This window comes from Solea solea, chromosome 9 (genome assembly GCF_958295425.1).
Source record: "Solea solea chromosome 9, fSolSol10.1, whole genome shotgun sequence".
Taxonomy (NCBI): Eukaryota; Metazoa; Chordata; class Actinopteri; order Pleuronectiformes; family Soleidae; genus Solea; species Solea solea.
In genome coordinates this window covers 4711967-4736316 of record NC_081142.1, presented here as the reverse complement: position 1 = coordinate 4736316, position 24350 = coordinate 4711967, and the positions used below count along the sequence as shown (strand labels likewise).

The window sequence follows — 24350 nt, the reverse complement described above, 5'->3', positions numbered from 1 at the left end:
AATTGCTCTTGTGTATTTTTCATACTTCTTCTTTTGAAGCTCTTCAAAAGCTCTTCGTGGAAGCATTCTCATGATTTTATGGTACATCATGGCAGGCGATGCTGAAATTTTTATTCATTTATTTCCATATCATGGTCTTAATGTCTAGTTGTACATGCTGCAAGTGTGTTGCATCAGAAATAGGACACAGTTATTCTCTCACACTGAAGCAAAATACCTCAACATGTAGTTATTCACCTGCAACCCTGCATCTAAATATGATTTTTAATAACTCAACAAAGAAAACAAAAAATGTTAATGCTAGATTTTAGATTTATGGAGCTTCAATGAACTCATTAGATTTAAACTCTAAGTAGCCACAGGCTATCATGATTAACGTGCACCTGAATTGAAAATGAATCTCTGAGGATTAACACATTGGTCTCCGTTTATAAGAGGGTTTTTTCCCTGTCGCAGCTCATTTTAAGTTTCTTACTCTTGATGTTTTCCTCCGACAGATTGGATTCATCAAGCCCCACCCCATCCTCATTCAGATGCAGCAGGAAGCAACAGAGACCAAACTGACTTTTGACTCCTATGTGATGCCCATGCTGTGCCCTCCTGTGCCCTGGACTTCTGTGAAGTTTGGAGCTTACCTGCTGACACCAACCAAGCTGATGCGCTCAGTCGACGGGGCTGTACAACATGAGGAGTTGCTGGAAAAATGCCAGAATCTTCATGCAGTTATGGACTCTCTCAATCAGCTGGGCAGCTGTGCCTGGAGGATCAACAAGCCCCTGTTGGATATTATTATCTCCATTTTCAATGATCGGGGTAGTGATAAGCTAGACATCCCTCCTCCGCTATCAGAGGCCCCCAAAATACCACACTTCAACCCCCACGATCACACTTACACAGCTTCTGAGAAGGCCCAGTTGAGAAAAGATGTGGTTAATGCTAAAAGGAAATGCAGCGAGATGCACAGCCTGCGTATGAACGCTCTCTATCAACTGTCCATCGCAAACCACATACGGGATGACGTTTTCTGGTTCCCCCACAACATGGACTTCAGGGGACGTACCTACCCCTGTCCTCCATACTTCAATCACCTGGGAAGTGATGTGACACGGGCCATCCTTGTGTTTGCAGAGGGCAAACCCCTCGGTCCCAAGGGCCTGGACTGGCTAAAGATCCACTTAGTCAATCTGACAGGGTTAAAGAAGAGGAGCTCACAGGAGGGACGCCTGGAGTATGCCAACTCTATCATGGAGGACATACTGGACTCTGCAGACAACCCTCTCAATGTCAGTTATTTTTTGTTGTCAAGTCAAATCTTATTTTCACAATGCCACATAGCAAGTCTTGTTAAAACTATAGTCCGTGCGTAAGAAGCGAAAGTAGTCTTCTGATAACTCCACCTGTAAGTCCATTTTTAAAACCACCACCAAGTTCAGGAACGTCATACTACAACAGTGTCTGGATGGTTCTGTCTGTCAATCACATGGTGTCCATTAATATAATAATTCCAAGCATATGTTTTGAATTATCATCTATTTACCTCCAAATGGAAACAAAATTGACATTGTATTCAATAGAAGCAGACTTAAATCTAGTGACTAAGACCATTTACTCCTCAGGAAAATGTTTATTGACGTGATAGATTAAGTGACAAGTGTGCTCATTTCCCCATAGATTTGCATTCAAACAGATCATTTTGAAACCAGTGCAGGCACCCCCTTGTGGCTATATGCTGCTTTTGTTTTCCTTGCTTGGTTTCACTTTTCAAATGTTCCATTTCTTATACACGGTCTATGGTTAGAAACTCTTTTTTTGTGGTGAGAAACACCTTAAAGATATAGACAAAATCATTTTTTTTTTTTTTTCCTATTCTACTTATGCAGAATATATATTAGCCCTTTATCATTTGGGAAATCGAGTCAATATAATAAGTTACAACATCTAAAAAGAATATCCATCTTCTGACTTTAAAATTTAAATATAAAAACAATCTCCCGGCTATGTTTATGTATGCAGGATAATGTGGCATGTGCTTGTATTTGTCTCTTACAGGGTAAGAAATGGTGGATGAATGCAGATGAGCCTTGGCAGGCTCTGGCCTGCTGCAAGGAGATTGCTAGTGCTGTGAGATCTCCTGATCCATCCAAGTTCATCTCCAATTTTCCTGTTCATCAGGTACCATTAAACACACACATCAATAAAGTGATATTTCACCTGTTAACATAGATGCATAGCAGATAAAATGTCTCATCTCTTACTAATATGGGCTTTTTAAGACACAATTGAAGACTAAAATATACAATTCAATAATTTAATCAATCTAAATTTACAGTTGGCTGAAATTCAAGTCCTTCACTACAATGAGAAATCACAAGGAGCCAGGCTAAAAATACTAACTACGAGACGAACACATCATATTATTTCTAGTAATTAGCTCATATTACAGTACCTTAAGCCAATTCTAATTCTTATTTATAGCCTCTCAAAACGTTGTGCCATTTAGTCAAGTTTAATGGTGCTATTTTAGAGGACACATCAAGGTCCACAAGCCAAGACCTCCTGAGTCTCGTGGGGCCATATTATGTCATCGGTCATAAACCTGGAGCTCTAATCTTCAGAGCAGATCACAGCTTGAGTCCTCCTGAGCTGAGATCTGTCATTTAAGTCCCCAACATTTTTTATACACAACCAAAATCAACAAACAAATCTGTGGCAAAAATGTCAGTGTTGAGTCTTTGCTTTTGTTCTATACAGTGATTTATACCCTTAAATGGAATAATAAAGGAACGTCTTCTTCAGGGTCTAGTTTTATTCTAGCATTCAGTCGACACATTTTTCTTTTAGAAATGCACATTTATAGTGTATGTACACATTTTACTATATTATAACTCTAAATTTATGTGATTCATTTTATTGTAGTGCAATTAAAAAAGCAAATAAAGCCAAATAATAGCCAGTATTTTCTTGACTTGATCCCAACAATACTTTATCGTTGTTACAGAATGCAACAGAAGTTTATTTGGTAGCTCACAGACAGACCAGCAGCAATAAACAAATTTATTCAAAACAAAATATATAAACAAGAAGTGGAAACAGTGCAGTTTGTAAACACGTAGTCACAGTAAACATATTGTGCGTCCATATTCAAAAGAACAAGATAAGAGATAAAGCATTTCATTTAAATATACTGCGATGCACAATGCAGTAGTAGCTCAGAGCGTTTGTTAAAAATGAGTGTATAAAACTGTTTTAAACACCTCCTTGACTAAATTTAACACATTTATATGAAACGGATTTAATAATAATTATGTGCTGCCTCTGACTGACTATTAAATAAAATAATCTAAATGATTTTTTTCTGAATATGAATGGCACAAACTGATGAATGGATTGATCACTTCACAAACTTTAAAATTCTGTTTTCAGTCCCTTTCTCAGATGCCTAATCAATTACATATGTTGCTGTCCCTGATGCTCACAGATGTCTGATGGTCTCTCTCAGCTGCTTTTGGCTGCAGGACATAGTAATATGTTGTTATGACCAGTGACTAACAGCCTCAACCAAATCATGTTTTTATTGAACTGATGCTCATGTGTTTCATCTCTCACCCTCATCTCTGTGTTTTTGTCCTCTCTTCACTTTCATGTTGTTCTGTCACTGCTGCTTTCTTTAAATCACCTGTTCTTTGTTATAATCGCCTTTAACCCGTCTCCCTGTGCTGCCCCTCTTTCCTCCTGTTCTGACCTCTGTAATTCTTCTCCCGTCTCTGTTCTCTCACATCACCGCTTTTGAACTTTTCTTCCTTCTGTGCGCCTCTCTTCCAGGACGGCTCCTGTAATGGTCTCCAGCACTATGCTGCTTTAGGCAGAGATGTTATTGGTGCCACATCGGTCAACCTCATGCCCTGTGATGTGCCTCAGGATGTGTACAGCGGAGTAGCACAGCAGGTCAGGAGCAACTGGGCATTTTTTGGTGCAGTGTTTTGTCCCTTTTCTTTAAAATACATTTAATAAAAATGTTGATTTTTAGTTGCTGCACCTGCTCAGGTATTAACGCTGGGATAGGCACCATATGTTTATGTTATTGATCAGTAATTCCATTAACAGAGAGAACTAGATTGCTGCACCTCATTGAGGATCTTAATAAGGAATCTGATTGGAAACTTCGCAGGGGCAGTTGAGAGAGAGTTTGCTGCTGTTGGCTGTTGCACACCTCCATTGGAAAGTCACTATTCTAGCTTTTGGTAACAAAACATAAATCAAAAATTGAAGCATGTGGATCTGTCCATGCTCATCTGGTAGGAGGGGCTCAGAACAGGGAGCCTTAAATCCCATAATGTTAGGATTTAACAACCTGGTGATGGGACTCAAGTCATCTATTTTTCTAGTGATCTTGCCTAGTATAGTTTAGTTAATCTGGTGACTCACTAGACCCCTCATTTACAATGTACTAATGTAATGAGATTATATTTAAAATATCTGAGTGCAGAGAGTGAAGAGACTCCTGCATGCAAAGTGTACATTGTGTACAATGCTATCAGAAGCACCTAGCTTGCTATGAACATCCCCCTTGTTATAGAGAAACAATTTTAAGTCATTTGTGAAGTAGTCGCTTTGGGATTGCAGTCATTTATTAGATGATACTGTAGATTATCACTGTTGAAAGTGCGAGTGAGCTACCTGGGAAAATCAATCTTGTGTACTTGCAAAGATAAGCTGAACAATATTCACAGCGGTGGCTCGGGTATTAAAGTTATTTGTTGCTGTAACTAATTTCCTTCAGTTGGGTTCTAGAGAGGGGCATGGGTCTGTGTGAGATCAGTGTATATCTAAAGAGCATAAAAAATGCAAGAAAAAGCAGGTGACGGTTGAGGTGTGACACCGGGAGCTGTTTAACAGGTGAACAGAAGATAAGGGTTTACACACTCTTCTGTTTTTCTCTGCTGGCTTTCCTTATATTAAAAACTATAGGAAGAAGGTGACGTGTTGCATGTTGAGGACGAAAGGAGGCAACCAAAAAAAAAGAAAAATGTGTGCACACAGCGGTGTGCTGACCAATGATATTTTAAAAAATGTAGAATTAGTGTGCAGCAGTGAAATCAGCATATATTCAAACACCACTTACCACTTATTTTCCAGACGTTACTAATGTTTTGCTTTCATGACATGCTACTATATATTTTACTAGAGATTTATTTTAAATAAATTATAATATTTTTAGAGCTGTGCTGTATTATTTATTGAAATATGGATAGATATTACAGTTTGAGAGAGTGCTAGGGCATAATGATAACAACAATAATAATAATAATTATAAAACAGAAAAAACAAGTTAAATTCAAATCGTCATGCGTTTCAGGTAGAGGAGCTACGAGCACACGATGCAGAGCGTGGTCTGAAGGTCGCGCAGGTCCTGGAGGGCTTCATCAACAGGAAGGTGGTCAAACAGACAGTGATGACTGTGGTGTATGGGGTCACGCGGTATGGAGGACGCCTTCAGATAGAAAAAAGACTGAAGGAGATTGATGAGTTCCCTAAGGTATGGTGGATAAGGGGCTTCCCTCACACTATGGATCGTTTTATTTTTAGATTCAGAGCAGTGTGATATGACTCCTCCATGTAGGGCTCTCATTTCATTTTACACTCAAGCTATATATTTTTTTGCACACACACACACATTGAGCCCAGGTTGACTCCACTGAGGTGTATCCTCCTTTCGCAGTATTGCCACATTGTCCTCTGAATTAGTATGAAGGCTTTTTGTCTTTGCACCCAAATTAGTTGATTGTTCACCAATACAGTAAAAGACAAACAGTAGCTTGGATTTGATTGCACAATTAAAATCTCCATCAAAACGTGCCACCTACAAGCAGGCTTAAACCCCAGCCTCTGTCCGGTGAGTCTGACTAGTCTGACTTTGTCCTTGAGTCCCATCTCACTGTCTCAAAGTGAGCTGTGAGCAAGAGCAGAATGTCAAGTTTATGCACATATTATATTAATGCAGTGAAATGAAATATTTCATGGTTGAATCAGAGACCAATAGGTATAACATTTGATATCACTGACTACGCGGCTGGATCTATTTTTAGTTCAAAACCATCAATCTTTGTGATTTGGTCAACTGATGGGCACACCCGTTCTGTCAAATGACTCTGTGGCAGGAAAATGGAAGCATTTAATCTTCTTACAGCAGTGTAGTGCTTATTATCTGTCAAATAGCTGTATAGTTCCTTGCAATAACCTCGTTGTCTGTGTAGATGGAATCAGCATGATTCTACTGTGAGTGTCTCAAAGCCAGAGGATTGTGCTAAATGACTTCTGCATAATGTCCCTAATTGTTTAAACAGGGAATTAGGTGGAAGTGTAATTGGGACTGATTACAGGGGATGGATGAGCGGGATGAAGCAGCTCCACTAAAGTGGAGATTATATCTCTGTAATAATACGAGGAATGTCCTTTTTTGTTGTGTAGCTTTCATAATTTACTAATAATATAACAAAGTAACAAATTATGTTGCTTCAAAAATTTTAAAAGATGATGTGGAGACATAAGTTTCATTATGTGTTTTTTTTCCCAGGATCATGTTTGGGATGCGTCACAGTACCTGGTACGAATGGTGTTCGGTGCCTTAAAAGAGATGTTTACAGGGACCAGAGAGATCCAGGTGGGTTAATCACAGCCATGGAAAAGCAATTACACTCTGCAAGCTTACATAACTAACTTTCTCATCATGTCCATGACAATATAGTATATTTGCACCAATTTCAGGAATACCTCCTCAGTAATTTCTTAATACCTTTTTTTATGAAGTATGATCATAATTGGTTTCAAACTAAGTGGAAAATGGAAGCTGTGCAAATGAATTTACTCTACTCGATAAACGGAACAGAACTTTCTTTTTTTTTTAGATTTAGATTGTATTGCTCCGTTCAGGAACAACACACAGCTCTTCTGTGACTACAATTCTTCACTACTGACCTAGTACTGTAATATAGGATGTTATTTTATTTTTTATTAATGACTAGTTTACTTCACTATTACCCCAGCAACGGCACCCATTCATTACAGAGCCTCTATTAATAAAATGTAGGTCTAACACCTGAGATTGTACATTATCTCCACAGGCAGAGAGGAGTCTGGTGAGATAATAGAACCACCAACCACTGCTGGAGTGTCTGTGTATATATGTCCTTTGGGGAACGTGTGGGGACGACCCAGTCTCGGATGAAAAATTCCCATCCAGTCATGCCTCAGTGCGAGTGTGTTTTTGTGTGTAAAAGCACCTGATCTTTTTTAAATAGGTCACATCCTCTTCTATTTCACAGGGTTGAGTTGCAGGAGACAGGAGACGTAGCTGATGAGTTGCGGATGCAGTCATCCCTGATGTCCACTCCTATATTTTCTATACATTTTCCCGTCACTACTGCTCTTTATTCCCTACACGGGAGTCTCTGTTCACACCTTAACCCCCCACCTCTGTCTGCCTTTTATCAGTCTGTTGATAAATCCGTCAATCTCTCTGGCAGATCTCTCACTCCTGCTTCTTTGCTTTCATGCTATCTCCATTTTATTGTGTCTGCGTATATATGGAGGGAGTTGATGATGAATGGAGCAGCTTTGGGCCAGACTGCTACCACGAGTTGATAGCATGTATTTATCTTTCCTACAGCTCAATATAAATGTGTGTATGTGGGAGGAGGCACATGTGGGACATTAATAGGGCTTCCATTCCTGGAGACAAACTGTTCCAGATATGTAAACAGCACTGTTGCTCTGGCAGTTTTTAAAATAAGCAACAACTTCTCACCTGTTCCTCAGCAGGATTTCAATAGTAGTTTGGAGCTTTTTAAAGAAGAGCTGCAGCAGCAAATCTAAATGCATGAATCAATGATTTATGCTGTGGAGAAGTTTGTTCAAAAAGTACTTAAGCGTCTATATTTATAGCCAGATTTATTAAATCCTAAGAGAGTAACACTAAGAAAAGGTTCATCCTTCCATGATCCACATTGCTTATCATTTGAGTGTCATGGACATGAGACTGATTGAGCGGTCACAGGGCCAACATACAGAGGCAATTCACATACACAGGCAATTAAGAGTAGGCAAGGGATGATTTATGTCACCATTGAAGATGATAGATGATGAATGAATGAATGAATAATAAGTCATGAGGAAAGATGCAGCTCCCATAGACATGTTAAGGAATGGATCATAAGCACTGTACGCTGGTGAGTTAGACAGGATTTTCAAGGCACAAGATGATTTTCTTCATTCACAACTAGCACGTTAATATAAATTCACCACGATTATCTTATTGTAAATGCTTTTAATCCTGATAAGTGATAATATTGTTTATTGTCTCATCACTAAGTTAGAATCTCTAATTAATTTCACCCATGGAGGAAGATGGATTGCACAGAAAAAAAAGGCACATAGACTCACGGAGAGCCTTCTTCACACTTCATATTGAAGCGTAATCCCTCGTTGCAGTGTGTGCTGTCAGTTTACTTCTGCTACCAATCTTCTGTTTGCAGGATTGGCTGACGGAGAGTGCCAGACTCATCTCCAAGTCGGGCCACACTGTGGAGTGGGTGACACCGCTTGGTTTACCCATCATTCAGCCCTACCATCGCTCACGCACCCAAGTGGTAAGTCTTACTCTAAGACTCTCGAAAGTGAAAATATAATAAAATGTGGATGAAAGGGTTTCAAGCTAAAGTACTGGTGTTATACGAAGACTGTATATATAGAATGGACATAGTCTTCTTGGTTCCTCCTGAAGCCAATTAGGGAATAAAAAATACTTAATAGCCACTCAGGGGGGAACTCCAGTGTTTTCAAAAAAGAACTCTGTTTGAATGAAGGAAAGTGTGAAATGAGCCTACTTCTCACTTGATTTATATTATCAGTAAACAGAGTGTATGTGGGAGGAGGTACATGTGGGATTTAGGGTCATTTTTCAATAGCCCATGATGTTAGTTTTGTTCTTGTTTTATTTTTATTTTTTTCCTTATCCTAACAAAACTAACTGAAAAATAGACAATTAAATATGGCACATAAGAGTGGACATCAGTGTGATTTGCAGCTGGTATTGTCCAGGGAGTGTGGCTAATTAAAGGCCCATCTAAATTTCTCTATAGCTTCAGAAATTAACTATCTGACCTTTCTGATATACTCACTTATATCTCGAGCTGTTTATCCTCCTCCTCCTCCTCCTCTTCCTCCTCCTGTCTCAGTTTTCATATTCTCAAAACTCTTGCAACCTTTTCATTAAATATAGTCTATCCACTTTCTGACTTGCCTAATTTCTCCAAAACAAACAGTCCTCATTAATCTCTGTCTTGACTTACTGTCCAGTGATAGAAACTGCTGTGTGTGTAGAAACTGCTGCCTATTGCTTCTATAAGACATTTGATCCATAATCTCCACCAGGCAGTGAGGAGCCTTGGATCATCTCTTTCAATCTCATCGTAATTTTCATCCATTGTACTTTTTGGATTTTGATGTATACAAGAGCAGGCACACGTCTTTTAACTGTCTCATAACAAGCTGTAACTCTTAAATTTCAGTGTGTTTATCCACTAAAGGACACGGTATTACGTTCAAACAAGCAGCTCACGAATGTTACTGTACTCACTGTGAGCTGGCAGTCCAAAAGGACAACATTTTATAAATGTTAAATCATTTAACAAATGGGTTTTGGATCTGGAACAAACCAGATGCTTTGCAGGTCGAATATCCCAGCTGGGTTTTCCAGGTCTTGATAGGTTCCATGTACTGAATGTGTGTGTCACTGCATCGTGTTTGCTGTGAGGGGCCTAACTTAAATATAGCTGAACAACATCCACTGGAGCTCATCATATTGGAGATCCTGACAGCTGAAGCTCATTAACCAACTGAAAGACGGAGTATGTATCGCCTTTGATGCCAAGTGCAGGTAGACATTGAGTTCATAGACTGACCCAATCCGCTCTGTTACTATGACATCAAGCAGAAGGTTATCTTGGAGGGGAGTTACACCTGAAAAACAGATGCAAGGGACTGACGGGAGTAATGTTGACAGATGGTGAGTCCCCTGTGGGTGCAGTGCTCTCTGTGGATGTAGGAAGGCACATTCCCTTAATTTGATCACTTTCTTTTAATAGATTAATGATGACTTCGAGGGAGAAAGATGTTTTAAGTTACTTCTCATAGATAACTTTCTCTTCTTACCGCTGCAATAGTTCTCTGATCCAGTTACGTCACTGAGCAACATAAATGAAAACTAGCTTGCAGAAAGGTCACCTTTTCCCTCTATAGCTGGATTAAATTCAATCTCCTGGTCTCCTCTCTTAAATCCAAGGCCACAGTGTTTCTGAGGGTTGTTAGAGTGGAGAGAAAGTAGTTACAGTAGCGTGACATAATCAAACAGGAATGTGTTTGAGTGCTCCTCTGGATTTTGGTTGTTTGGTGGTTTCAGTGTGCACCCAGATGGGTATACTCGGGATGGCTCAGTACCACTATATTGTGTTAGATACTGATACTGATATCACAACCTTGAGAATCTTCCAGTACTGATATCAATCCAATACAGTCTTTTTACAGAATTACACTGTGTCTGTGTTGGTGGTGCGTGTCCTCGCTATAGCCTGTGCTTAGTGACTCATTTATAGATCATATTTGATTGGACATTTTTCTTTTACTGATATCTGATACATTGATTTCGACCACAATCAGATCGATAGCAATGCTGATTATTGGATCAGCTCATCTCTGGGGACTTGTGAAATGGGGCATTTGTCATAGTTGATGTGAGGTGAGGAAATTCGACTAGGATGGAGTAGCTGAATGGAGTATGAACATACATATGGGAGGATGCCTAACAGGATTAGGTGATACTAATCAGATCAGAGGTCACCCTAGCTCTCATGCCTTGTTTATTTTTCATCCCCCCCAAGCAAGGTTACAGTGAAACGCTCACTCTCAGCGGATGGTGACCCATGGGAGTCATCAGCTGGATTTGGATTTGAGTGGATTTGCAAAAGCTTGTGATCTAATGTCCTCTATGTGGAAAGAATCAGTTTACTAAATTACTTTGGGTTATGACAGTACTGCAAGTGCAGTAGCTGCTTGTGGTTTATGGCAATGCAACAATATAGAATGACACTGTGAAAATGAATAGTCAAATCTATGTAATACCTCTTAAATAAGAATCATGTTATCATGGACTTATTGAGACAAATCATGTTCACTTTGCTTTTTTTCTGTTGTCATTTTGCATCCCTTTCTGGTTTTGCATATTCTTTATCATTGTTTTGTGTTACTATATATATACATTTTGCATGTCTTCTTAGTTTTTCAATCCCCTTAGCATCTAATTGCAATTTTGTGTGTCTCTCCATCTTAATTAATTGAATGGGGCATTACTACATACACCATCAAAATGGTAACTTATCCGCATTCTATTGCAAGGATGGGAACTGTTGCGTATGAGATTTTTTTAATTATATGATATATGATAGAACAATCAAAAGGTCATAGTACATAAAGTCTGTACTATGCACCTGCTTTTAATTTTAATTCTTGGAAAGTAGTAGTTTTAAATGTCTACTTGATGCACGCCATGACCTCTTTTTTCTTTTGAACATAGGCAAGCCCTTCACAGTGGCAAAATGATGTTAAGTTCATCTTGCAAAATCCTGCGGCATTTTTGAGTTGAAATAATAAATGCTGACTGAATTATAAGGACATGCCTGAGAGGCAGAAAAGAAAAGTTAGCCAGAAAAGGAGAGCTGGAAAAGGTCGGTGGAACGGTGGCGAGACTCTGTGGTGTGAGGGAGTCTGAGTCTGCAGCTGTCTTCAACTGCCCTCAGGGGGAAAGAGTGAGGTAAAGAACCAGGTGACCTGAAACGGCAGAGAGCGATACCTTGTGTGACTTGCAGCTCAGTGCTGCTTCCCCTTGACAAAATGAGACATGCTTTATTAACCACAATTTGAAAAATGGGGATTTCCCTCTTGGCAGCAGGGCTTGAATGTGGTTACTGATGACTCTTGTATCCATGGCCATCTGCAAACTCTCAGGTGACTCGCACCGCAGGAGTCTATTCCCCACAGGTCTCATTCATCATAGCCTCAAGGTTTCAGTCAAGTTTTGTACACAGATCATGCACATATTTATTATAATGAACAGGAGTGCAGCATTTGGCAGTGACCCCATTTACAGTGTGGCAGTCCATTACTCACATCAAAGGTAACCTCCTTTTTTTCCCCTCACCACTTTTCATCTCCATCAAAACGATCCATCAGGACCCAAATCTGGGATGTATAGAGTGGAGTGATGGACAGATCTTCACACACGTCCCCTTAGAGGAATGATGGACGAGATAGCAGCCGTAGCAGAAACTAATAGGGTTTCACCACCACTATGCCTCTATTTAAAACCATCTCTTGGTAATTGTGTGATTCTGTCATTCATCACACAGCGACCTTCAGGCAATCCACTAGACATGACCAGACCCAGTAGCTTCCATCAATGTAAACTCTTGTCACTTTAATCCCTTTCCATCGAGACCTTCTTATGTATAATATCAGAGTTTGAATTTCACAACAGGAATCTGTTACAGAACAGAAAGTACATCCAACCCTAATATTAATATAGCACAGCTTTATTACTATAATTAGTCACTGTAAAGTAGATACAAAGGTGTAGAAAAAGGTGATTATGAAATTGCACTATATTATTTTTTTAATTATAGTTTTTGCAGTGTGGCTCTTGGGATAGAAATGAGACAAATGGATGCTTTTTTTGCTTTTAAACTCCCCACTCAGAATTGTTTTAAACTGCTCCATAGACTATGAATAATTTAACAACTATGATGGTTTTACTGATACATGACAAGGATAATGATAATAATAATGAACAAATGGGGAAATAGTCAAGAGTTACCATGGATTTGCATTTGAATGAGTTTTTGTGTTCTGTGTTCTGTTGATTTCACAGAGAAGTAAGAAAGATCAAATAAAGTGTGCACATAAGCACTGAACGTTTGATTATTGAAGGCTATTGAATTGTCAGAATGGCAGTGGTCATCCTGTTGCTTTTTTTTGGTTTGTGTTTTGTAATAAAATCCCTTTAAAATCTATGTAATTGATTAAAAAAAAATCCAAATTTGTCCTGTGATTCCATTAATAATTTGTCAAGAAACAAATTCTTTTCAACCATATGTTTCTAAACGGTCATTCTTTCTGATAGCTTTTTTTTACAATAAAAGCCTATTCATTATTCAGAGTACAGACAGATCTCGCTCTTACATTGATTGAAATGTTTCTGTGACAAAGCAGCTCTTCATCAGTGGAACATAGTAACAGACTTAAAGTCATAGATAAGTTGGTGTACGCGGAACACAAAAGCAAACTGTGCTCACTTTGCATGTGCCTTCTGCCGTCATATCTCTTTCCTGATAGTGGCCTGTCGCTCCCACCCAGGCATGGTTCCAAGGGTCAGTGAAAGTGTGACCCTTGCAGATGCCTTGGCACAGCTCACTGCATGAACCGTCTTAATAGTTTTGGTGATTATAGTGTTAACTCTTCTCCACATTAAGAACAACTGTCAGTAATAGCTTAGGTGTTGAAGAAAACGTTAACTTCTCTTGCCTGTTCCCTAGTTATGTTTCTAGATAATGTCCAAGTGAGTCCATGTGAGATCACAGCAGGAAACAGCAAAGCTCTGGATAATTCATCTTGCCTCCCGCTCTGCTGTTGTGAATGCATCTGACCCAGATAATCTCCCACTGCTTTTTTTAATATGTGAATGGCGAATTCCGCAAAATGTCTTCACTCAATCTTCCAGAGTTATTGTCTGAAAGCGGCTTTAGACAAGTGGGTCTTTGTTAGTTATTCTATATTTAGAATCAGCTGAGATTGTGGAGAAGATGAGGTAATATTTTCATTTAACTAAATCAAATCATAAATCACTATGATTACCGCCTACCTCTTGTTAGCTGTAGGTTTGTGGCATACTCCAGCTATTTAATCAATAACCTTTCCCTGCATGGCTTTTGCTTTCCATATCTATTCTGTCACAATGAGTTAATTCTCCACACGTGAATGCAAATGTGTGTTAGATATACTCACTTAATGAGATGTTACAACGTATCGGCTGTGGCGCATCACTGTTTGGGGTTTGGATTACATTTACTTGCTTTCAGGGTGAGGTCACCCGTAAAGATTCACTTTTTTCCAGGGGACAATAACATCTGCCACTTTTCCGGGGAATTCCCATCACATGGTACATTTACATAAACCTGAAAAGTGACCAGGTTTAGCCTAGTTTAGCCTCTTACTGCTACACTGTACCTCCTACATCTATCAGTGCCTTTATGGGTTGCTGTCAGACCCTGGACATTCCTAAAGAATGCCATCACATTTGGTAGAAAAGCCAGTAATTAAATGTTTTCAAGTAATATACATTTAAAAATGCACTTGAAAGTAGAAGTTCTTGGACCGCTGTCACAGCTCTCAGAGTCTGAGGAGCTTGTGTTGAGCTCCAGTGGCACCTGGCTCCCTGTGGCCACTGACCTAAATAAGCGTCTGCCAAGTGTAATATGGATTAATAGAAAAAAATCTTGGTTTTATCAAACATGTTTTTTTTTATATAGTTATTTTTGTTTTTCATTCTTGCGAGTGATCGTGAAATAAAATTGGTGTGAACTTAATTAATTTCATTCATGGCCATAAATCTACAAAAACCTTACAATCTGTAGATTTACGATGATATTATGACCTGAATTAACTGCCACTATTATCCTGATGGAAGTGATATTATTAACCCTGTCTTTACCGTGTCTCTGTTTTTCCTGCACAGATAAAGAGCACCATGCAATGTATCAACCTCCAGATCAACTACGACGCCAAAGAGTAAGTTGTCCTGTAGCCAACTTCTGTTCCCATCTGTTCCTTTGCTCTCATTCCACCACAGACCCCCAAGAATTGCACTCTTACTAATTAATTCTCTAATGGTAATCACTGACATTTTAGGCCAGAAATGTCACCATTTAGTCAGATTTGACTGACTTGGAACAAGGTCACAGAGCGGCTGCTAATAGGAAATTGTGTTTACAGCAGTGGGTCTTTAATGTTGTTATTAAGCAAGCAAAGCTTATGTATCAGTCACCTTTTGATTTTGATTTCAAAGTGATAACATAGAAAAGAGTATGACAAAACAAAACAGGGAGTATGAAATGGGAGCAAATATAAGACATGGCATAAGGAAAAAGAAACTGTTGTGTAATGCACACATCAAAATCATTTCATTCTTACCACATGGAATTATTTGCTAGTGTATCTGTCCATCACTAACCAACCTGCCTAGTTATTACAACAAGCTGGCATACACATAGAAATGATAGCCATGGAAAGACGCAGAGAAATGACAGAAAGCGCAGCCAAAATTCACAGCTCCATTACAGACAACAACCTCACAGAATGGCTGACTCGTGGCTGTTTTACCTGTGGATGAAATGCAATACATAATCCCTACCGTAATAATACAGTTGTACAATATAGTACCTAATATTGATAATAATAAATGCACACATGAATCTGTTATATTTATTAGACCACCTGTCATAAAAACCAGAAAACATAACTATTTTAGAAATCTTCAAAAACTTGTATATTATTATTTATTTTTATTACTTCTTTTTATACCTACATTTGAGCCGGCTCACTGGGCTTTTTCTCTGAGAAGTCAAACGTTAATCAAGCATAATATTCTAAACTAACTATTATACACAGATTTCTCTGATTAGGAATGTAAGTAGATAACTATAATTGTACTTTTTAATCAAGAAATAAGCATTAAAAATAGCCTTTCGGTTAAATAGCTCCGACATACAACATAAAAAAATTACTTTATTAATGATAATTAATAATGCTGTTAATTTAGGGCAGCTGTGGCTTTGGGTGGTGGTCTAATAAATGTGTTAAGCACTGTATTTATAGTGTAATTATGTGTCTTTATATCTCTTTGATTAGTATTTCAGTCCGTGATCAGCTTAAAGAACTAAATGTGCATTTGTTTCACTGCAGTGCAGCTGCGCATCACAAATGACAAAGGACATAAGTGTCAATAGGTTCATATGGGGCGATTGATATTTAAAATGTAAATGGGGTCAACACACTACATGTTGAATTATTAATGTTCTTCACCTGAATGACAGTAGGGGAGAGAGATGAGGGAAGAAAGTGCACAATCACTGGAGACACAGATGGTGAAGACTGACAGACTGACTTCTCAGTTTGGGGTCTACACAGTATTCCACAGACCCAGCGGTGTGAATGCTGAGTCAGAAGAGGGTGAAGGGATGAAGGAATGGAGGAAATTGGGAGTAATTAGGCAGGAGTGGAATTGCAGGGTGACACTCGGAAAGGCTGCCGTGTCTGAAATGTGAAGTCTACGGCGACATTTGAAGCTAAACTTGATGCAATCTTCACGGCAGATTTCCTTTGGCTTTTCCTTCCAAAGAGAGACGCACAAATGGGAGCACCCACGTTTTCCCTCGCTGTAATTAAAGATCCTTAAAAAAAACTCTTCCTAGCAGTGAAATATGTAAATACTGGGACAGACCTGTGACAACCTTCAGCTGTATTATCCAGGTGTCTAAATGCAGAGTGGAAAATACACACACATATATACATGTGTATATATGTGTATATATATATATATATATATATATATATATCTATATACATATATATATATATATATATATATACACATGTAAAAAATGACACACACAGTTAAAGTTTGTGTTGTTTATATTAAGTGAGCTCATCCTTTCGGTAGCTCCACAGGGAGAACAGTGCCACTTCAGAGAGCTGTGGTTGCTAACCCTTAGAGTACTGACTGTGCACCTTTCTAGTCAGTCAGGCCCATGTGGATTTCAAGGTGACATATTTGTTTTGTCTGCAAGAGGAGATGTAAGACAAAGAAGGAGAAAGAGAAAGACACTCCTGTTCTACGCATCATTGTTTTTTTGGTTTTTTTTTTGCCTTAAACAGCAAAACTCAAAGCACTATAATAAAGATATTTAAAAACATTTTCACACCAACATCTCTCCGCTCTGTCTGCATTTCCATTAGAAGAGCGTTCTGGTCTGTGGCAGCCCAGAGGATTTGAATGGCATAGGCTTAGTGTAATGGGAATATGGTGATGCAAATTGGCAGGGAGTTTTTCTTTTTCTTTTTTTTTTTTTACTGCCTCCTCCTCCATCATCAGTAGCAGCGACACTGCCTTTATATTACCTTGTAATACTTCTTTTACACCACATCATACATTTCTAATATTGACTGTTGTTTAGAAGATGCAAGTCACCTGAGGGTCACGCAGTAGGGAATAAATATTGATGCTGAAATCTGTGCTCACAGATTCTGACTCATTGCAAGGGAAAGTAACAATGCTTCATGATGCAGTCTTCAGTAATACTGTACGAGTGCTGTTCCTGCCAGTGCAGTTACACTTATTTTGTGTTTATATTAAAAGGTCAACAATAAAAAAAAAACAAGTCTGCACAAAAAAATGAGAGCCAGTTGACTTTTTGACCCTGTGTGGAGCCACTACCAGCAGCTCTGTATTAATCTGTAAAAATATGAAAATCTTCTTTTTCTTAAATGATTAAAAAAAAAAGTGCACTTTCCTCTCGTTGTCATGGTAACATTTCCAGAGAGAAATCTGACTCACCAATCTAAAACTATGTGTACTACAACTTTAAAGCATCGTGAAGCATTTTATGTGAAAACCAGTGAATTAAGAGTAATCAAGCAGCTTGGCTAAAATGTCCAGTCATATTCCAAAACATGAAAGAGTAGAAACACTACACAAAACAAAAAAGTGTTTATAAAGTATGTCTTTGCTTGGTTTTCTGTCCCTTAACAGGAGGCCAGACACGGTTAAACAAAAGAACGCCTTCCCGCCAAACTTCATCCATTCTCTGGACTCCACGCACATGATGTTGACTGCTCTCCACTGCTACAGGTATCTTTTACCATACTGCAATATTATCTGAACATATTAAATAAAGTAGAGCTGCAACTAACAATTATTTTTCATGATCGATTAATCTGTCGATTATTTTTTCGATTGTTTGAGTAATTGTTTGGTCCATAAAATGGCATGAATGTTGAAAAATGTCAATCGTTATTTGTCAAACCTGGAAATTATGATATTCTCAAATGCTTTGTTTTGTCCTCATACCATAATGATTCAGTTGTAATGATGTCTTTGTTATGTGGAGCCAAGAAACCAGAAAATTGTCATACATACAAGAAACTGAAACAATCAGAAATCCTGTTTTAATCATGAAAAAAGCTGAAGTTGAATGAAAAAAACGATTCATTTAGTAATCGATTGATAATCGAGTAATTGTTTCAGCTCTAAAATAAAGTGATTTTATTTTTTAAATGCTAATGAGAGCTGAGATTGTCTTTTCATGTAAGTATGACCTCAAATACCTTTGTGAATGTAACATGTTATGAAGTGTTTTTTTTTCTCTCCCTCTCTCTCTCTCTCTCCCTCCCTCCCCCTCTTTCAATCCTAGTGCTGGTCTGACATTCGTCTCAGTTCACGACTGTTTCTGGACACACGCCCTCACAGTGGACACCATGAACAAGGTATCACATTACAGTACGACCTTTGTTTTAACTCCCACATGTCCAGACTCTTTCGCTGTTCCCCGTCCTCACTGTTATTCCCCACCACAGCTATTTCTATTCTGTCCGATCATGGATCGTTAGGGTTTATGTTCTCTCCTTTTTTTTGCTGATTAATTGAAGCTAAATGTGGCTTTGCACATACAAGTCTGTTAATCTGATCCAGGCTCCTCTTCAGTTTATTTTTGTAGATAAATATGCTGACAGTTAGAATAAACACGAGACATATTTGTACGTGCTATTACATAGTGTTTCTATTAAGGTAAAGTCAACTTTTTGCCTTCGCTGCCTCATAAATTAAACAGGCTGTTGACTGCAGGTAGCACAGTCACACAGAGTCTGTCGCGCTGAATTAATGACTATGTGTCTCTGCCGTCTGAAAGTACCCTGTCATCAGGCACAGACTGAAACACAGCGTAGAATAAAATGGACTAAATTACCATAAAGCCCCAATTTTCTGTTTTTTTGTAGCTTCATAGCACTGTAACAATGTTATGTCTTCACCCAATCTACCAACCCAAAGTAGCCACACATTTATATGTCATTCTCCTGATGTGAGAGTGTAAACCCTCCTCATTACACAGGTACTTTCACACAACAGCGGGAGATGGGGCTAATAAATACCTTCTTTTTTTTTCTTTTTCTTTTATCCTTCACCCATTTATCGTCTGGACTGACCATTTCTGTGGAAAACTCCATGATTTATGACTTATTGTCAGTCGCTTTGGATAAAAGTGTCTGCTAAATGACATGTAATGTAATTTAATACGTGTCTTAGATCTTTTTAATAAGGTGAAAGGTGGTTTGGGGATTAAAGCTGAGACAGCTTACTAGCTAATTGCAGGTGTAGCTAATAAAGTGGTCAGAGAGTGTATGTATATAATTTTGTGCTCACACTCATTTTTACTGATAAACATTATTTTTATAACTATAAACAAGAAATACTGAATACTGTAGGAGTGATCCTACAGTATTCAGTATTTGCAATCGGTACAGAAAATGAATGCCTAATTATTTGAAATGTTCTTACCCCTGACAGATATGTCGGGAACAGTTTGTCGCCCTGCACAGCCAGCCAATCCTTGAAGAGCTGTCCAACTTCCTGCTAAAGAAATACTGCACTGGGCCCATGTGAGTTTATACGCCTGCATTTAGGAACAGTATAGCACACATTGACGTCCCAGGAGCTACAGTGTAGTTTGCTCATCTGCCCGTATTTTTATGAACAAAGTTTACTAGAGACAAACACAGTGTCTATATTTTATTCACACATTATGCCGTACAAAATATTATATAATAGCTACACTCTGTTCCCCCCACCTGCATTCTGTCCCTCTCTTTCTGCTTGAATTGTTCTTGCACAACAAGCCATCATTACCATCCGACCGTGTGTGTATTTATGCTACACTGTAATCTTTATGGACTTTTATGGTATAGACAAATGCTGTCATACAGTTGATACGCGACTCCCACGTGTACACACATTATAAAACTGTCCAAACACTATGTACCCAGAAGTTTGATTGTAAGACTGTAAAAGTTATAGTGGTGTGACAGAGTTTTTCCTCCAGTTTGTCTGTGACATAAGACGTGAGATTTTCCTCTCTCCTCTCCGTGTATCTGTCTTCCTGGCTTCAGGGTGGGTTATGCTCGTCATCTAACTGTGTTTTTCTCTCTTTGGGATAATTGGAAACCTTCTCTACAGCCTTTACTGCGTTCCCTTTGTGTCTCTCCCTCTGTCTCTTGAGCGCACACACACACACACACACACAAAGCTGTTAACTAAACCTAATCTCATTCTCAGATGTGGTTATGTGGGACTTCAATGCAGATGCTCGGGTTGATTCACTTGTCACAATGTGAAACAATTGAAGTTTGTTACCATCTGTTCCATTTGTATTCAATAATTTCTGTCTGCGCTGTGTTTTATCTATTTAGTTGTGTTGTATTGTGTTTTGTCTCTTCCTTCTTAAGCTGTGGTGTGTTAAGCTCCCAGAGCCTCTGTAAAATGCACCTGTGGGAGTGACTAATCTTAAAAAACAACCAATTTGTAACCTTAACCTCTCCGAATGTGGCACTTCGCAGTCAACGAAGGTGATGAAGGCTTTTAAATGAGAATTTAAAAATCTAGCTCCCTCAAGTCCTTTTTCCACGTAGCGGAACATTTTGTTTCATTTTGGTATGTCACTTAATTATTTGATTTTTGATTATCAAAGCTTATGAAAGGTACCGAAGTGAGTGATCCGTACCGTCCCACACATCGCTGTGCTGGGTGCTCAACACACAGCATTCTGTTGGTTGTTAGAATCTGACAGAATCCAAAATCGAATGGGAAAAACTCTTTTTTTTAACAATGTCAACATACAGTAGTGGTAAATGGGTTGTATTCTTTACAATATCTGAATTTATTGGCAGGCTAAATTGTGCTGTGCTGGCAAGGTGTCATGCTGTTTATATAGCTGACACAACTATTGCTTTAAAGCACAAACCACATCCTTGCTTACCGTTCCATAATGTATCATGGCAAGATGAACTGCAGTGTACCGCTTAGTGAAATAAAAAAAGAAACTGCTTCTGTGAACACCAAGTTTCTACAGTCTTACATTTGCATTTTCTCCCTCTCTCTCTCTCACTGTGGCAGAACTGAAGCCAAGAAAAAGAAGTACCAGGAGTACAAGACACTGATGCAGCTGCTGGCCAAAGTGCCTGAGACAGGTCAGCTTTCTGCCTCTTTAACACCTGGGGCCTGTACTGCAAAGCATGCTCAACACACTCATAATGTATTTTGTTGTCAGACCTCACTGAGCCTAATATCCACTGTCCTGGATAACCCTGAACTCACTGGTCATCAACTGAATGAATTGCATCGTCATCATCATCATCATCACAACCACGAATAAATATGACGTATGACAATGAGGCATTACAGAATAGAGAAGTATAATATGAGCAAAAAATAAGTGTAAAGTATTAGTAGTAAGACTACACAATTCAAATATAGCTTTAATAGTTGTGATGTTTTCATTAGGTGTGATAAACTCTCCCTCTGTTTAAAAACCATAATGGACACATGGAATGTCTGTAACAGTAATAATGTGACCACTGAGCTATAAAAATATCTTAATTTCTCCGTCTGCATCCAGTAGAAGTGATGACTCTGGTTTACCAGTGACCTGACTGGTCAGTAGTTTGGCCGTCGACAAGTTGTAATGTGATCCTCTCAAGTTAATGTGCTGTAGAGCAGGATAAGGGGTCAGCTTATGTGTTACCATGGTGATATAAGTTATTGAGATGTAAACCTTGCGTCAGACCTGAAGTTACTTTGATAACCACACAGGTTTGTGTAGTTAGGCCTAGTGAACAGTGTTTGGCCACCTATTGTGACTTCAGCTGCTAGTTTACCGTTTTAAAACTGTAGTATGTAACTTATAAAGTATAAACCGACTTCACACAATGCTGGTGAAGCCTGTGAGCTCCTCACGGTATCTCTCAGTGTATAGGTGTTTAGTTCTAATGTTTTGTGTTGCCTAGTGACATGGCCGCACTACAGTCAGAGGCAACAACAGTGCTCTAGTAGTTTGCAACCGCAAACCGGTTGGAGTGTGACTGAAACACAAAGTAGCGCTCACAAACAAAGTTTCAAAAGTGAATTCTACTGCTCAAAAAAACCCTCGTCTGTCATCAATTTAATGGGATTAACGCTTCTTGCCCCCGCCCGTCCGGCACTGCTGCTATACACACACACAAACGCTCCCTCAATCAGCTCTGATGGTATTGCTTGACAGCCAAGCAGAGACAGAATAATAACATAAACAACAACAACAAAAATCACTGAAAGCTTTAAAGCCTTAAGTTGTATTGTAGCCAGAGCCACTTGGAAATACCAAGTAACCATATTTACTCAGAAGTCTTTGTCCACCGGTTGGACTGCACTATCAAACTCGGTGTCCACACCCTGTATAGATGCTTTGATTTATCTTCTATTTTACACTTAATAGAATCATACCACACACAAACTCCATAGTAGGTTTCAGTGGGTTGGCTTTTCTCCAGTTAAGATTAGCGTCATAACTCTGCTGTGCTTCCTGCTCTGTTTTATAATTAATGACAGACATTGGTGATTTTTGCAGCAGCGCATTGTCTGTGGTGGTTTTTTGCAGCTGTGTTCCCCGGGTTTTTGTTGTTGTTGTTGTTCTTCTTCTTCTTTTGCTGACATGATACACTGTGTGTTCATGTCTACTTGCATGTCAAGTGCTAGGGCCAGATCCCCTTGGTTTCCTCTGATGCCACTGTAAGTGTCCGTCTATTACAGTGAATGCACTGTACAGCAGCAGAGGCAGAGTCTCTCTGTCTCTCAGGTGGGTGGGAGATTTGCTCTTGCGTAACCCTTCACTCCAACGTCATCTGTGCGCTTAACTCTCAGCTTGGCTCTGACAGCTGGGCTGTATAAATTGATTACTGTTAATTTTGCTCCTCCTCTGCATAATCAGCTTATGTGGCTGAGATCAGGCAGGTGTGCTCCTGAGGGGTGAGTGTGTTTGCCGGCGTCCCCGTGTGCTCCCCCGTATTAAATCTCCAATAATATACTGAATTCATTGAATTGTTCACTCTGAAGGATTTCATTAGTCATATGAATCGTGCTTTCGTATGTGATGCATGAGGAGATCACATGAGTCAGTGAAGAAACCTGGCTGGAGAGGACTTGAATAACTTCACAGATGTTTTTTGTCTGAATTATATGATGATAAAGTGGCTGTTACTGAGGCATAGCAAATGCACCAAGTTACTCAGCGTGCCCATGTCCTTCCTCTGTTCAGGCTTATACCTCAACTTTCATTGAATACAACAAAGATAAATGAAGGCTGTCATCACGGAGTACAGTATATGCTTCGACACTTTGGTACACAGTGCAGGACGTCTGTCTTTTACCATGATGACATAATCACCTGTTTGAAAGTATAATGACACCAGAAAAGTACAAAACAGAAACTACAAAGTACACATGTGTTATCAAGAAGGCATACAGTTGCAGACTGTTCTGTATTAACACCACCAAAGTGTTTTATTTTGACAAGAACCAAGACACAAGTAGGTAGCTGCACTGTTATTGGGGTTCTTATTGGGGCTTTTCCTCAGTAATTCACGCTGCAGCGTCTGCTGGTGTACGTACGTAGCTTTTTAGAGAGACACAGGGAGAAGGGCGGGGCCTCACCCAGTGCTAAAATTGGTATTCTACATTTACTGGTGCCCAATAAAACTATAAAGTTATATCTAATCTCCTATTTGTCTCTAACAAAAAAAAAATACCCTACTTCTCTGTTCATGGCAATTGAAGTTCAGTCCTCAGGCCAAACGCATTCATCAGGAGAATTTGTGGCTTAATGTAGTTCAGATGTTTTCTTTATGTCTTAGGATAAACAATCGCATTAATGTCCCATCTTACGCTCAGTGGATTTCAAACCGTAACTGCTTACAAAACTTGCTTTCTTCCTGAACAGATCGTACCAAATAGAATATCATCTACAGATTTTTTTGTCACATGGATAGTTGGTTATTATTCTTTCAATTTATTGAATAATCCAAAAATGAATACAGTATATTCCCTGCAAAGTACGTGGACATAATGACCACTATAATTGTGTTTATATATTTTCATTCATGTGTAC

General features: G+C 39.0%; 1 protein-coding gene across 1 annotated transcript in view; it reads left to right on the top strand.

Annotated features, from left to right (window-relative positions):
* polrmt (polymerase (RNA) mitochondrial (DNA directed)) overlaps positions 1-24350 on the top strand; it is a 37873-nt gene that overhangs the window by 12608 nt on the left and 915 nt on the right. The window contains exons 10-20 of the mRNA XM_058639171.1: positions 498-1283; positions 2050-2172; positions 3823-3945; positions 5357-5536; positions 6575-6661; positions 8532-8645; positions 14840-14892; positions 17912-18010; positions 18573-18645; positions 19724-19815; positions 21326-21399. Of these exons, the coding sequence (XP_058495154.1) occupies positions 498-1283; positions 2050-2172; positions 3823-3945; positions 5357-5536; positions 6575-6661; positions 8532-8645; positions 14840-14892; positions 17912-18010; positions 18573-18645; positions 19724-19815; positions 21326-21399 (1804 nt within the window). The remainder of the gene's footprint in view (positions 1-497; positions 1284-2049; positions 2173-3822; positions 3946-5356; positions 5537-6574; positions 6662-8531; positions 8646-14839; positions 14893-17911; positions 18011-18572; positions 18646-19723; positions 19816-21325; positions 21400-24350) is intronic.